The 16,094-nt window shown below is 40.4% G+C and overlaps 1 protein-coding gene across 1 annotated transcript; it reads left to right on the forward strand.

The window, feature by feature from the left end:
- Positions 1–1,732: 1,732 nt before the first annotated feature.
- Positions 1,733–6,413, forward strand: CCR4 (C-C motif chemokine receptor 4). The gene is made up of 2 exons (XM_004419465.3): positions 1,733–1,820; positions 3,929–6,413. Exon 2 carries the CDS (start codon positions 3,979–3,981, stop codon positions 5,059–5,061), a length of 1,083 nt encoding a protein of 360 aa, XP_004419522.1. The 5' UTR covers positions 1,733–1,820; positions 3,929–3,978; the 3' UTR covers positions 5,062–6,413.
- Positions 6,414–16,094: the final 9,681 nt, after the last annotated feature.

Genomic DNA, 16,094 nt, shown 5'->3' on the forward strand with positions numbered 1-16,094 from the left:
GGTCAGACATGTTCGGGACTTTTTATTCTATATCTGCTTCCAGAGTTCACATGATATTAGCATTGGAAAGCGCCCCCAGAAGCACTGAGGTAAGGAATTGTGTTTAACCTGAACCCAAGCCTGGCATTCCCCAAACTTATTTGACCACAGATCTCCATTTCTTTTTCAGAGGATATCTATGAATCTGGTGCCACAGTTCACTCACTGGGGAATATTACTCTAGTTTAGGATTTCTCAATCTCAGCCCTACTGACATTCTGGGCTGGATAACTTCTTATTGTGGAGGGCTGTCCTGTGCCTTGTAGTATTTTAGCAGCATTCCTGCCTCTTCCCAGTAGAAGCCAGAAGCAACTCCTCCCACCTCAAAAGAAAACATCTCCAGATATTGCCATATGTGCCCCCGGGGGCAAAGAGCCCAGTTGAGAACTACTGCTCTAACTCATGCATTTTTTTTTTTTAATTTTATTTATTTTTTCCCCCAAAACCCCAGTAGATAGTTGTATGTCATAGCTGCACTTCCTTCTAGTTGCTGTATGTGGGACACGGCCTCAGCATGGCCGGAGAAGCAGTGCCTTGGTGTGCGCCTGGGATCCGAACCCAGGCTGCCAACAGCAGAGCGCATGCACTTAACCACTAAGCCATGGGGCCGGCCCTAACTCATGCATTCTTAATAGAGGCAATATTGCCCCCAAGAAGCAAAATTTGTTCTTCAGGGTGAAAAATACCTTTTTTAATGTAAAAGCACAGATGTACATATACTACATACACAGATATCCAGTTTATCTGTGGTATTAAAATTTCATGGGGAGGTATTGAGGAAAAATATGTCTGAAAAGACTCCTTAGGAGGGGTGATGATTAAAAAAAGGTTGATGAATACTGCTCTAGCTCAATTTTGTAGTTCCTATTCATGCAACTTCCTCAAGAAAAATGACTTTTGTGGCTTTTTAAAGCAGAACCAAAGAGCTAAGCAACTGTACACACATAGAGGGAAAACATTTGGAAGCTGGCAGAAGCTGAGGATACGATCTACAAAAGACTTAGGACTGATGTCTGCCCCTTGACTATGACTGCTATGCAAACCCAAAGAAACTCAGCCAAGATCACTGTCAATGGAAGCTCCACAATTTCTAAGTAGAAGGGGCTTGGGGGAGGGGTCTTCCTGCTGCAAAAGGGGCTTGATGCTATGTTGTCATGTCATTTTACACATGATTGAGGACACGTCAATTATTGAATGTGTTTGACTGAAGCCCTCCAAGTCACTGCCAGACACACATTTGGATACGTTTTTCTTTTCTCTACTCTGAATATCCTTTTTCTTGAGCGTATCTGGCCTCTCACTCTGACCTCCTGAGATCCCACTTGTTTGGAGGACATCAAACATCTCGATTACGTGCCACTGCACATCCACGATGGGGAAATAACAAACAGTCCACTGATCCAGAATATAAAGAGGATTTCTACTGCATATAGCCAGCTAAAAGGAATTCTTTTAAATTAAAAATCCAACAAATAAATTTTAAAAAATCAGAAGTTTCTCTTGTTAAAAACTTACTTCATTTTCCTCCTTAATCTAGCAGAGGCAGACCTTCCTAGCTTTCAGTTTTGGGAAATGAGTGACTAAGAGTCACTCATTTTCTGCTTCTTACTTCTATCAAAAAAACCCACATGAACTCAGCATAGATGGGTAAAGGATAGATTTGGTGCTCACAGGAAGCCACGCGCCCTTCAAAGTCACTTGTCTTTCTTAGCGCTGCACTTCTTGAGCAAGCTTGGCACTGTCTCACAGACCTTCTTCAGAGCCGTTTTCAGAAAACCAAGGTAAGTGGGGATGGGTCCATTCTCAGGGCCTCAGGCCACGTGCTGCTTTCTAGCCGGGTGTGTGGACTTTGGAAGCACAGACAGCTGGCCAGCCTCTCACCCAGTCCCCACACTGAGGCATCTTGGTCATTCTAGTGCTCACAGTTTGCTCCTGTCTTGGAGGTCACACATGATCTACCTGTACCCACACTCTCCGAGCCCTCATCTGACTGGCATTCATATATGCAGCGCTCTCTCCCTGCACACATCTAACCTAAGTCCACGTGCTCAGAATACACAGATAATTTTCATTAAACACATAAACTTTTCTGCTTCTTGCCCCTATCAAGACTCCCAGGTCAAGAAACACCACACAAATCAGGCCTACAGAATAATTCCAAACATTTACCAGCTGTGTTTACTTTTCTTGTTCTGACAATTTCCTAACTCCTCAGCCTCTTTTATTCCTTTAATTTTCACTAGTAAAATGATAGAAAGAGATCAGAATTGTCATTCATTTAACTAGAATTGACACTCATGTAACAAATTTTTTTGGAGACTCTGCAATGCACCAGGTCTTCAGCATATATTTGCAGGAGTAAACCAAAATCTTTTTCTTGAGAAACAACGTGGTTTGGGGGTTTGGGTGTGTGGTGGTGGGGTAGGGGGAGGGAGGGAGTAGATGTGAATTACCAAACAATGTGAAAAGAGTTTTAATAAGGAATATCAGGGTGCCATTAAAAAAGAAGCAAGAGGAGGTGGCTTTGAGTCAAAAAGCCCTCATCCCTGAATTGCTCTGATTCGCATGTGAATGTGTATGTAACTTTAAGAAGGTTTTAACCTCATGGGCCAGTTTAGATACGAAATGAGGATGTTTGGGGAGGTAGAGATTTTAGTTCTGCCTATGATGTACCTTTTCTAGGTCTGTCATACTAATTTCCACTCTGATAGGATTCAGTGCATAGGATTGATTTTTATATGTGGTTTTGATGAAAAGACCAAAAATTTCCTTCAATTTACCCAGCTGAGTACTGCAACCTTCCAAAGGGCCTTGAAAACACATTTGCTGCATTGATGTCCAATTGGTAGCTAGCCACCCAGGCCTGGAAGGCCAGGCATGTTCCCACCTAAGATGGTGCTCTAGAGCAACCCTGGGACTTGGCAGTGGTGTGCGGGAGCCTATTTGCACCATCTCTCAAGAGCCAATTTTTACATATTCAAGAAGTTTGTGAGGCAGTTGGTAGCTTGACCTTGGTCATGGTGGGAGTATTTACACCACGGAAACCAGCAAAAGCGATAAATCAGAGCCTCCCCAGCCCACCCATCCAGATCTGATTTACCAGCACATCACTGGGGTTTGGGGCCCGAAGAGCAAGTTCTATACATAGCTGTGTGGTCTTCGGAAGTCATTTCACCTCTTTGAATCTTTCATGAGCCATCTACACCGTGGCTCAGTATGCTTGCTTGGCTTAGAGTACCATCTTTTTGTTGGGGGGCAGGGATAGGGACAGGAGCGTGAGAGTGGGATTAAATGCACAATACCTATAAACATGCTTTGAAATCTATAAAGTACAAAGCATGCAAGAGGAATTAGAATTTTTATTGAAAGGTAAGTGACCAACCTGGTTTCCTTCTAGCCTAATGAAAGCAATTACTGAATTTTTAGAGTTACAATCTGAAGGGGAAAGATGCATAGATTTTTAATCTTTTTTTTTGGCTTTTATGTCAGAAAGGCCCTGGGTGCAGTACTGTTTGGGATATCAACTTGTCTCGTCATTCCTGCAAGTGGTTTCAGTAACCCTAGACTATCTTTCAGAAATACATCCTTAAAAAATGCTTCTTTGAAAAAGAGGTTTTACTATCCACACTTACAAATGGAAGAACTGAAGCTCCCCGTAGAGGGGTAAGAAGAATGGTGGAGCTGGAATTGAACCTGTCTGACTCCAAAGGGCAGGACTGTTTCATTTGGCTGCACTGCCCTGTGAGGAACTGAGCCCTTCAAATTGGGAAGGTTGGGAAGGGTGTATAATGATCCGGGGCAAAATATTAAGCAGCTGTGCTCTGCATTCAGCACCGTTTTGATTTGTTTTTGTTCTTATTGAAATCTTGCTTGCTCTTCCCCTCATTAGCTTCTTCTGGTTGGGTTCAGATCTGCCTTGAGGAGCCTGTAGGTTTGAAAATGAACCCCACGGATATAGTAGACACCACTCTGGATGAAAGCATCTACAGCAATTACTATCTCTATGAAAATATCCCCAAGCCTTGCACCAAAGAAGGCATCAAGGCATTTGGGGAGCTCTTCCTGCCCCCACTGTACTCCCTGGTCTTTCTGTTTGGTCTGCTTGGAAATTCCATGGTGGTTCTGGTCCTGCTCAAGTACAAGCGGCTCAAGTCCATGACTGATGTGTACCTGCTCAACCTTGCCATCTCGGACCTGCTCTTCGTGTTCTCCCTCCCTTTCTGGGGCTACTACGCTGCAGACCAGTGGGTTTTTGGACTAGGTCTCTGCAAGATTATTTCCTGGATGTACTTGGTGGGCTTTTACAGTGGCATATTCTTCATCATGCTCATGAGCATCGATAGATACCTGGCAATTGTACACGCGGTGTTTTCCTTGAGAGCGAGGACCTTGACTTACGGGGTCATCACTAGCTTGGCCACATGGTCAGTGGCTATATTCGCCTCCCTTCCAGGCTTTTTATTCAGCACTTGTTATACTGAGCGCAACCATACCTACTGTAAAACCAAGTACTCCTTCAACTCCACGAGGTGGAAGGTTCTGAGCTCCCTGGAGATCAACATTCTAGGATTGGTGATCCCCTTGGGGATCATGCTGTTTTGCTACTCCATGATCATCAGGACCTTGCAGCACTGTAAAAACGAGAAAAAGAACAAGGCGGTGAAGATGATCTTTGCTGTGGTGGTCCTCTTCCTGGGGTTCTGGACACCTTACAATGTAGTGCTCTTCCTGGAGACCCTGGTGGAGCTAGAGGTGCTTCAGGACTGCACCTTTGAAAGACACCTGGACTATGCCATTCAGGCCACAGAGACCCTGGCTTTTGTTCACTGCTGCCTTAATCCAGTCATCTACTTTTTCCTGGGGGAAAAATTTCGCAAGTACATTATACAGCTCTTCAAAACCTGCACGGGCCCTTTTGTGCTCTGCCAAAACTGTAGGTTCCTCCAAATTTACTCCCCCGACACCCTCAGCTCATCTTACACACAGTCCACAGTGGATCATGATTTCCATGATGCTCTGTAAAAAATGAAAATGCAAAAAACAGAGTTAATAATCTTCCCAAATTAAGAGCTTACTTAAAATTGTATTATAATAAGAGTTCCCTGAGCAAGTGTCAGGAAGAAGACTTACATCCATTGCAGAAAGTGGGCTTTTCCCCCTGTAGTCAGCTTTCCTCTAGCCATATACGAGTTCAGCGAGGCAGGAGTTCTCCCGGACTTGAGGTGTCCTTCCTCACACCAGGCTTGCCTGCAGGGGTAAATAAACCTGAGAAGAATTCTGAGCAGTGTTTCAGTGAAGTTATAGATGATATTGGAAGGAGAAGACCACTCCCTTCTAATCTGAACTAATGGGGTTCTCCAGAGGCGATCGCGGAGAATTGACTAGTGGAGTAAATTGCTACTTCTTGCTGTGAAAAATAGGCCCTTTAATTAATTTCTCGCTTTTGTGGAACAATATAGAAAACTTTGACATGCTGTCCTAGTGTTTTTCTAATAATATATCTGAAGCATGATATATTCCATGAAGCCAAGTGTATGCAGACACGAATAGTGAAGTAATGAACTTAGATCTTGATTCTTTTATTGTAAAGGATTATTTGTTAATGGAAGCCAAACTTTTTATGCTGATTACAAGTATAAGGATGTGAAGGCATGAGCATGTTCTGATTTCCAAACATGAAACACAAGGCATTAAAAAATCCAAACATACTTGTGGAAATTCAAACACAGTTTCATATGCTTGTGAACAAGTTTTGTTTTAATTATAACAGATGAATATTCAAAATTTAAAAATAATACATAAGACTAGGTACTTTTATTTGGGGTCTGTTACTTGTTTACAAACAGTGCCTTCAAAACTAAAAATAACAAGGACTAATAAAGTATGACTTCCTTAATCATTTTGAAGTGCCTGCCATCATGTGAGGGAAGAATAATCAACTAAAAGTTATTGCTGGTGTGGAACAAAAATGACTGTCAAAACATTATGAAATTGCGAAAAGTATCAACTTCTCTTTTAAAGTTTTGGCCCTGGTTTTTAACTTTCGGAAGACTCAATAGTTCAGTCAGTCATTTCTTACAAGTCATTTTAATCATGTAATTAACCATTTTATATCATTAAGATAAATCTCTGTTCTTACTCACAGCCTTAATTAATCAGAATTAAGTAAAGACTTTAACAAAGTCTGGGGAGACCTGTAATCCCTCCAAAACCAAAAACCTTTCTGGCAAACTATTAAGCGAATTAACCAGTTTAAAATGCTTCTGTAAGTTTACACATTATTGCATGCTCTACATTTATAAAGAATGCATTTCCAGAAAATTTATTTTCAGGAAAGTGATTTTAAAAGGGTAAGTTGATGTTGCCTTTATAGAAAAAAATAAAATAGAATGAACTTTTGTATAGTCCCACTGAGTCTTTTCTCCTGATCATGTTGGTGTTTGATCTCCCGAGGGGAATGAGAATACAAGCTGCTGACATTCCCACTGCCTCACTTAATCAAATTTGCTACAACATCTACATGTTGTAGACATAGACGCGCTCAAGGGGAGGAATTAAAGGGTTCACCGATAAGCCCTCCACTTGGGGTGGGGAAAGGAGGTGCCATCGTGTTGTAGTGCACTTGGAGATCAGAGTGGATAAGAAGTGAGGGGTGGGCCAGGTTCCTAGGCAGTGTTTTCCTAAAAAACTTCTGCATGGTGTGTTAGGGTCTGCCAAATCCTCACTTTGCATTCCCTGTGAGCCTGAGTATGTTACTTTTCTCTCTTAGCCTTACTTTCTTTCTCATCTGTAAAGCAGAATATATTTCAGAGTGATTGAAAGAAAGAAATCAAATGATTAATGCAAAGCACCTATGTTCCTAGGTCATCGATAAAGGGTGGTTTTGGATCTGCCCAGCCAGTGGCTGCCTCCACTTTCCTTGAGCTTGTAATTTTATTCATTTAATCACAAGGGGACAGAAATTTTAGGACACCAAAAGACAAAGACTGGCCAAAGGAGTTTTACTGGCCCTTCGTTCCCCGTCACGTACAATGTGAGGCAAGGGTGAGGTGCAGTCCACACAGGTTCCATCCTTCCACCTGGGGGGGGGGGTGGTCATCCATAGCCTCAAGACACTCAGGGCTTCCCTTGTTCCAAAGTTGGCAGGATTTTCCCTCAGGATGGGAATTTAGACGCTCTAGTGACACCCAAACATGACCCTCTCAGTACACTGAAAAGAAAATTTCTTCCCATTCAGTAACAGAAACATAGAAAGAAAGCCAGCATGATTTCTACACAAGGGTGGGTTTAATTACAAATTTTCAGACATCAGACCCATTCACTCCCTGTCGCAACATACATAGCTTCTGGGGAACACAGACTAGGCATAATTCGTTTACAAACAATAGAAACAGGTTTGCTTTTGGGGTGATGTAAATATTTTGGAGCTAGATAAAGATGATGGGTGGACAACATTGTGAATGTACTAAATGCCACTGAATTGTACATTTTTAAATAACTAGTTTTATATTATGTGAATTTTACCTCAACAACAACAAAAAGAATAGTAGGAAATAGCCCTGTCAGTATCTGCCCCACACTAGGCACTCAAATTCTATTGAATAAATAAATTTTGTCTGCTTTCCATGAGAAGGGAAAATACAAGGTGATGCCAAAAGGTCTTCAGACCTTCAGGGAGATTTTTCCTAAGAAACTCATAACACTTTGGAATATTTGATGCAATTAATTCCTAATTGTTGAATGTCTATTTTGTGCCAAGCAGAACGCTAGGTTATGGAGAGAATAATAGGGTAAAGGAGTAAGTTCTGCATTCATGGAATTTACAATCTGGTAAGGGAAAACACAGAAACAAGATCAACTATAATGCAAGCAGGACAGATGTGATAACAGTTACAAACGAAATGCTTTGGGACCCCAGAGGAAGGAGAAATTGATTAAATTTCAAATTTTCATAATACAATTAGCTTTTAAGTAGGCTTTTTAAAGGGAGCGTGATTTTGATGAACGGAAGGGTGGAAGGACATTCTAGGTGGATGAAATAGCCAATGAAAAGGCAGGGTGGTGTTAAGAGCCTACTGTGTGTTCAGGGAGTGATGAATAGGTTTTTGTAGTTAAAGTGAATATGTGGTGAATGGGGAAGAGGAGCAATGTAGGGAAAGATAAGACCAAAGAGAACTTATAGACCTACGAGGCAGCAGTTTTGAGCTACTGAGTCATCCTGCATTGGGCCTGAGAAGACCGATAATGGATGCTGTGGTGTGCTGGTCATACATCTCCTGTTCAGGACTGAAGCACTCATTCTACCAGCTTCCAGGAGCATTGACAACTGACAGCTCACAGCTAGTCTCCTTTCAGGGTTGTCTTCTCTCGGGGCAGCTCATATTCAGTGACTGGATAATGAGGGGAAACACTTACTTTCTTATCTTAATTTGGGACAACTCTGAAGAGCCATTCCAACTCTGGAGCTCCGCATAAGATTAGCTGAGGCCTCTGTTACAACTGCATGGCAGTTCAACTTTTCCTACTACCTAGTGCTACTTCCTTCCTGCCCTCAAGGGCGTTGTTCCCAAGAGGACTCCCCATTAAATCTTTTCTATGCTAATATTGGAGTCTCAGAGTCTGTCTCCAGGAACCCCCCAATCTAAAACAAGGACTTTCAGATCACATAGGGGACAAGTGAGCACCTAATATAAACGGAAAGTGACCCCAGGTGTGGGAAAATGAGGAGGCATAATCTTTGCTTCAGGGATGTTGTTTATTCATTGCTCTCTGGCCATCAACCCCACTTGACTCTGGGTTCCTGTGCTTCCATTAGTCAGCCTCATCTTTGCTCCCATAATTTGCCTGCCTCAAGCCCTGAAGCATCTTCCCTTACGCCACTCTCTTTCTGTGATGGTCATTCTCCATCTCTACCCTTGGCCATGCCACAGCTACCTGACATCTTATATCCTGTGTCCGTCAGTGACTTCCTTGGCTCAAATGAGCCAGACACAGCTCCACTCATTTCTGGGGTCGCAGTACTTTACTCCTTAAAAGTTTACAATGGCTGCAAATTCCCCTTTCAGAAAATCAGAAATCCACCAAGTGCTTTCATATATTGACACTCATTTCAGCCTCTTCTTAAGTAGATAAGGTTGGTTTTAATACCCCAAGAAATTGACGTTCAGGGGAAACAATATTCTAACCATGATTTAGACTAACTCCACCAACAATAACCACCACCTAACTGCCTAGCAAAATGCCTAGCACAAAGCAGTTGTTCAATTATTTTTTACTGAATGAGTGAATTTCCTTATCTCTTAATTAATTACTCTACACTGGCAATTCAAGTTTCATTTTCACTACACAAAGTTCACCAGTTCTCTCTCCAAAATCCCCATTATGTTTCTAATAAAACTTTATATGACAGAGTTCAACGATTGATTGAATTGCCTTCTAGTTCCAGAAATTAGTGGGCGGTCTTTGGGTCAAAATTACTTCATTAAGACTTTTGGTATGAACATAGCTGCAGAAGTCTGCATTTTCACCTTCTCTGAGAAATTGTAAAATAACAGCAAGAAGAATGAATTTTAAAAGCCACAAACTCCATTTTTAATCGAACTTGGAGAAAGACTTTTCAGACTCTGAAATAGAGGTCAGGTCTGCTAAAAGCGGCCAATACCAGGCAAAAACTGTATGGGAAAAGGTGAAAAGAAGGATGATGAGAAGTTGCAGCAGTGACAGACCCCAGAGAGCACTACACATACGCATTTCCTGAAGGGAGGGAGACACCACGAGGTGCAGGAGAGAGATGAATGGGACTTGTGTCAGAAGCCCTCCTAGTCCCGCTTTGGTTCAGAGAAGCAGAGGTGGCAGATTTGCCAGATTTCAAATTTGCGGGAGGGAGTCTGTCCCTGGGGCAGTAGAAAAGAAGAGAGCTGTCGGGTTGAGAAAACAGCTAGCCTGGAAAACTACTGGACCCCCCGTGTCCCCACCACATGCACACACAAATACAAAGGTAAGCATACTTAACATTTCAAAGATAGACACTAAGAGAAACAATATTGACTATAATCAGGATAAGAATACTATAGAAGTATAGGAATATAATATTTTATTACCTTGATCAAATATATTTATTCCAGCTCAAAACTCTTAATGGGGCAGTCGAGAGGCATCCCAGCTAAAAATGAAAGAAAGGAATACCTACTATCACCACTTCTATATAACATCACACTGGAGGTACTAGCTTCATGCTATAAGAGGAATAAATTAGAGGTGTAAAAATTGAAATAGAGGTACATTCTACAAAATCCCTGACCGGTATCTGTCAAAACTATGAACATCATCAAAAAACAAGGAAAGTTTGAGAAATTGTTATAGCCAAGAGGAGCCTAAGGAGACAAGACAACTAAATGTAATTAGTTGTGGAAGAGAAAAAGGACATTCGCTAAAAACTAAGGAAATCTGAATAAAGTATGGACATTGGTTGATAATAATGTATCAATATTGGTTCATTAAGTATAACTAACACACCATACTAATATAAGATGTTAATAATAAAGGAAATTGAATGTGGGGCATATGGGAACTCTGTACTTTCTTCACTTTTCTGTGAAACTAAAACTCTTATAAAATATAAAGTTTATTTAAAAAAATTGAAAAGGAAAAGACAAAGTACCTCTAGTTGCAATGATAGTATTGAACAACTTGAAAACTCAAGAGAATCACCTGAAAAAACTGTTATTAACAATAAGAAAGATAATTAAGCAAGTTAATAGGGGAAAATGTCAATACATCAAATCCAGTTACGTTTATATTTACAAATAACAATCTGTTATAAGATATGATGGAAAACAGACCCACATTTTGAAAGAGAATAGAAAAAATCCTAATTAAAACACATGATATATATATCCGAAATACATAGAAAATAGATATAAAATGTATGGAAAAAAGTCTCACTTTAAATTTCCATTGCTGGACACCAAAATGATCTAGATGAAAAAGCCTAAATATCCTTGTACAAGAAGACTCAATTTTATAAAAGCATCAGTTCTTCCTAAGTAAATTATTAAATTCAATGTTATTCTTCAAGACATGTCAAGGGTTCTTTTTAAACTACACACACTGATTTAAAAGTTCAGGTAAAAATGAACAAAAAGGGCCCGCCCCGTGGTGTAGCGGTTAAGTGTGCGCGCTCCGCTGCCGGCGGCCTGGGTTCGGATCCCAGGCGCGCACCGACACACCGCTTGTCAAGCTATGCTGCGGCGGCGTCCCACATAAAGTGGAGGAAGATCGGCATGGATGTCAGCTCAGGACCGGTCTTCCTCAGCAAAAAGAGGAGGATGGGCATGGATGTTAGCTCAGGGCTGATCTTCCTCATAAAAAAAAAAAATTAAAAAAAAGGAAACTTTAAAAATGAACAACAAAAGAATAGCCAGGACCACCCTGAAAAGAAGAGCAATGAAGACATATGCATTATAAATTAATATGTATATTAAATTAATTAGTTAATTAAAGTAGTATGGCAATGGACCAGAAAGTTGAGTGGAACAGAATGAGAAATCTAGTACTAGATTAAAATATACATGGGGCTTTAGCATATATTAAATGTGGCATCTTAAATCAAAGGAGGGATACAACAAATTATTTATTTAAGGAGTGGGCCAAATGGACTGTCATCTGGGAAAAAAAATTAAGCTTGATTCATACCTCACACCATACATGGTTAAATTGCGAATAGATAAAATATCCAAATGTAATATTGGAACAATAAAAGTTCTAATAGGAAACATGGGAGAATTTCTTCATAATTTTGTCATGGGCAAGGCCTTTCTCAAAATTCAGAAGCTGTAAAAGAGAAGATTAATGAATTCAACCATGTGAATATAAAAATATGCATGGACAAAAATATCACCAAAAGAAAAATCAAAAGACAAATGACAAACTGGGGAAAATATTTATGTGCAGTTGAACTTTTTTTCTAATAATTAAGTGGCACATCGATGCTTGTTACATTATTCTCAGTAATTTTCTATACCTTTGAAATATTTAATAATAAAAAGTTAGTTAATTAATGTCTATCCATACTGTGGAATATGATGCCATTAGAACAAATGACTTCCAGCTGTATACTTACTATACATGCAGAAATGTCCATGATATAGTAAGTGCATTTCAAAAACCTGGAAGGGCAAACCTCAAACTTAAACCCTAAACCGTTAGACATTTAAAAAAATTTTTTGTCTAGCTTCATTGAGATATTATAGATGTTGGCCATTTTACAGAGGGAAGAATTATGCTTTATACTTTCTAGGCTTCTTTATTTCTTTGCACAAACATGCATTACTTTCATAATCTGCCAAAACAATAGAGATATTTTCATTTTAGAAAAAAAAGAGGGAGACCTTCGTGATTACAGAGAGCTAACTAATGAATCACAGCGAGATATTCTAAGAAGCAGGACTCACAGGTGAGGTAAGCAGCTGGATGTTCATCTTGATATGATAGCTGCCTACAATGACGTCTGGTGCTTTGAAGAAGATGCTGACGTCAATACTGGAGATGGGTAGCAGAGTTTATGTTATGAGATGGATACAAGATAGCACGTAGGGACCTGCAGAATATTTGCATTCTTTCAATCACATGTTAGATAAACAGACCATAATAGGAGCCCAGCCACGCAGGAAAAAGATCTGCATCAAGACTGGACTGTACAATCACCTCTCCGTGGTTGCCTTGGTTGGAGGGATTCCTCCTAATTTTAATGACATCACCATGAAAAAATCACATGCAAATAAAGTGAACAGTGGTTCAGGTGGTGCATTTTGTGGTCAAGCTGGGCTCCTCTTGAGGAATGACTGAGGAGTTTGAGAGGGTTTGTGCAGTGGACAAAGAGTGAGCTTATGAGGGAATGGATGTAAGTTGTAAATAAAAGAATTGTCCCTTGAAAACTTCTTGAGGGTCACAGACTTGTTGAATCTACCACTGGGAAGCCTTCCAATCGAGGTGCAGAAAGAAGTTCACAGTTTAGGGGTCTTCCTGTTTTCCAAAACTCATTGAGATGACACATAACATACAAGAAGAGAAATTTAAAAGATGGTTGGGTACAAAAGCCACTTTGGAAGACAGTTTGACAATTTTTCATAAAGTTGAACATATACCTACTCTGTGACCCAGGAATTCTACACTGAAGCATTTACTCAGGAGAAATGAAGACCTCAGTCCATAAAATGACTTGTTCAAGAATGTTCATAACATCATACTTAATGGTGAAAGACTGAATGCTTTCCCCTTCAGATCAGGAACAAGACAAGGATGTCTACTCTTGCCACTTCTATTCATATTGTACTAGAGACTCTTGTCAGGAAAAAAAACGCAAGAAAAAGAAATAACATGCATCCAGATTGGAAAGGAAGAAGTAAAACTATTTCTATTTGTAGATGACATGATCTTTTATGTAGAAAATTCTAAGGAATCCATTAAAAAACTATTAGCGCTAATAAATGAGTTCAGCAGATTGCAGGACACAAGATCAATATGTAAAAATCAATGACATTTCTATATACTAGCAATGAGTAATCCAAACATTAAATTGAGAAAACAATTCCATTTACAATAATATCAAAAAATAAAATACTTCAGAATAAATTTGACAAAAGGAGTTCAAGACACGTACACTGAAAGCTAGAAAAAATTGTGAAAACAAATTAGAGACCTAAATAAATGGAAAGACATTCTGTACTCATTGACTGGGAGATTTGAGATTTTTAAAGATATTTTTAAGATGGCAATACTCTCGAAACTGATCTCTAGATTCAATAAAACTCCTATCACAATCCTAGTTAGCTTTCAAAAAATTTTTTGCAGAAATTGACAAGCTGATCCTGCATGGAAATGGAAGGGACCCAGAAGAGCTAAAACAATCTTGAAAGAGAAAAATGAACTTGGAGGACTCACACTAACCAATTTCAATACTTACTACAAAGCTACTGGAATTGGGACAATGTGGTATGGCGTAAGGATAGACATATAGATCAAGGGAATAGAATTGATAGTCCAGAAATAAACTCTCAAGTTTATGGTCAATTGGTTTTTGACAAGGGTGGCAAGATAATTCAATGGGGAAAAGAATGGTGTTTTCAACAACTGGTATTGGAACAACTGGATATCCACCCGCAGAAGAATGAAACTGGACCACACCCCCCGCCCCCCCCCAAATTAAAATGGATCACAGATCTAAATGTAAGAGCTAAAACTATAAAGTTCTTAGAAGAAAACATAGTAATAAATCTTCATGCCCTTGGGGTAGGCAAATTTATAGAGACAAAAAGTAGATTAGTGGTTGCCTAGGGCTGGGAGAAAAGGGAGATGGGGAATGACTGTTGATTGGCATGGGGTTTCTTTTTGGGGTGATGAAAAGATTCTAAACTTAGATTGTGATGATGGTTGCACAACTGTGTAATATACTAAAAATCATTAAATCATACATTTTCAATGAGTACATTTTATGGTATGTGAATTATATCTCAATAAAAATGTTTACTAAAAGAATGTTTGTAACAGCTTTATTCATAATAGCCCCAAACTAGAAATAATCCAATTGTCCATTAGCAGGAAAATGGATAAACAAACTTGGTTTATTCATGCAATGGAATACTACTCAGCAATATAAATGAAGGAATTATTCATATATTCAACAACGTTGATACACCTCAGAAACATTATGTTGAGCAAAAGAAGCCAGACACAAAAGGGCACACATTGTATGATTCTATTTATATGAAGTTGTAGAACAGACAAAACTAATCTATGGAGAAAAAAATTATAATAGCGGTTGCCTCTGGTGTGCAGAGTGACAACTACAAAGGAGTACAGAGGAATAATCTGGGTGATGGAAATTTCCTTTATCTTATTGGGTGTGGGTGACCTGGCTAGATATATTTGTCAAAATTTATTGTACTATACACTTAAAAAACCTGCATGTTTTATGGCATGCAAATTATACATAAATGAAAAATAATAAGCTTTCAGAAAAATGACAGGATTAAGCATCTCTGAGAACCAGAAGTGGGAAATGAAAGTAAAGTGGTGAGCAAAGCTGAGCCCTCAAGTCTGCTGACTCCTGGGACCTCAAGCTGGCAGTAACTGCCAGGACTTCAGATCCTGTGGGGTAACCCTGCTGCATACAATAGGTGGGGCTTGAAGTCAGAGGCTACAGCAGGGCAGGGCTACCCCACCTCTGAAAGATGAAAGAACTGCTGGTTGGCAGCTGTAAGCTTCGTTACACCGGAGGATAAACACAAACTCACGACTAAGATTTGAACCAAGCCCCAAGCCCACGGCTCAGTGATCAGATCTGTGATACCCCCAGATCACTACAGGACTTGAGATCCAAACCACCAACAAAAGCCCTGGTTCTAGACTGTGACTCTCAGCTGCTAACTGGAAGGAGCTTTGGTTGTGTTCCCCGGAAGCAGAACCTGAGACAGGGATTCCAGTGCAAGTGATGTATTGGGGGTTGCTCCCTGGAAGCAGTTCTCTCAGAAGGCAGGAGCTAATCTCAGTCAGTTCAGCGTTTCACCCACTCTCCTTTCCCTCAGTAGCATTTGGGGTTACAATTTTGGGAAAGGGACTCCGGTCTTTGCGATCTGTTGATGTCAGCACCTGCTGGGGTTCACCTCATCCTGTCTGGACCTTAACCATCAATCTTTGAAGTGACCTGCTGAGTTGCTCTGCTCTCACATTTAGGACTGCCACAAAGCTACTTCTCAGATCCTTTGGCACTCCTCTTGGGACACAGGAAACGCTCCATTTTCTCCCGCTCTACTCTGGGGCCTCAGAAGGCTTAGCGGGGCTGTCTTGAGCTTTTGCTACTTCATGCTGCTCCAGCTGGCATGGGAAACCCTGCTGCTCTCCACTCCATGTCTGGCTCATGGGAACCTTTGAAGACTGCCTTGGTCCGCATGCAGACAACCATGCTGTGTTGTCTCCACATTTGCACCGTGTTGGGGAACTCAGGGATCTTGCTTCCCCCTCAAGCTTGACCTTGGGAAAGGTGGCTCAAAAGTCCT

Source organism: Ceratotherium simum, chromosome 5 (genome assembly GCF_057802395.1).
Source record: "Ceratotherium simum simum isolate JZ-2026a chromosome 5, ASM5780239v1, whole genome shotgun sequence".
NCBI lineage: Eukaryota > Metazoa > Chordata > Mammalia > Perissodactyla > Rhinocerotidae > Ceratotherium > Ceratotherium simum.

Bases quoted from the DNA above. Each gene is read 5' to 3' on its own strand.
- CCR4 (XM_004419465.3), top strand. From the start codon at position 3,979: ATGAACCCCACGGATATAGTAGACACCACTCTGGATGAAAGCATCTAC.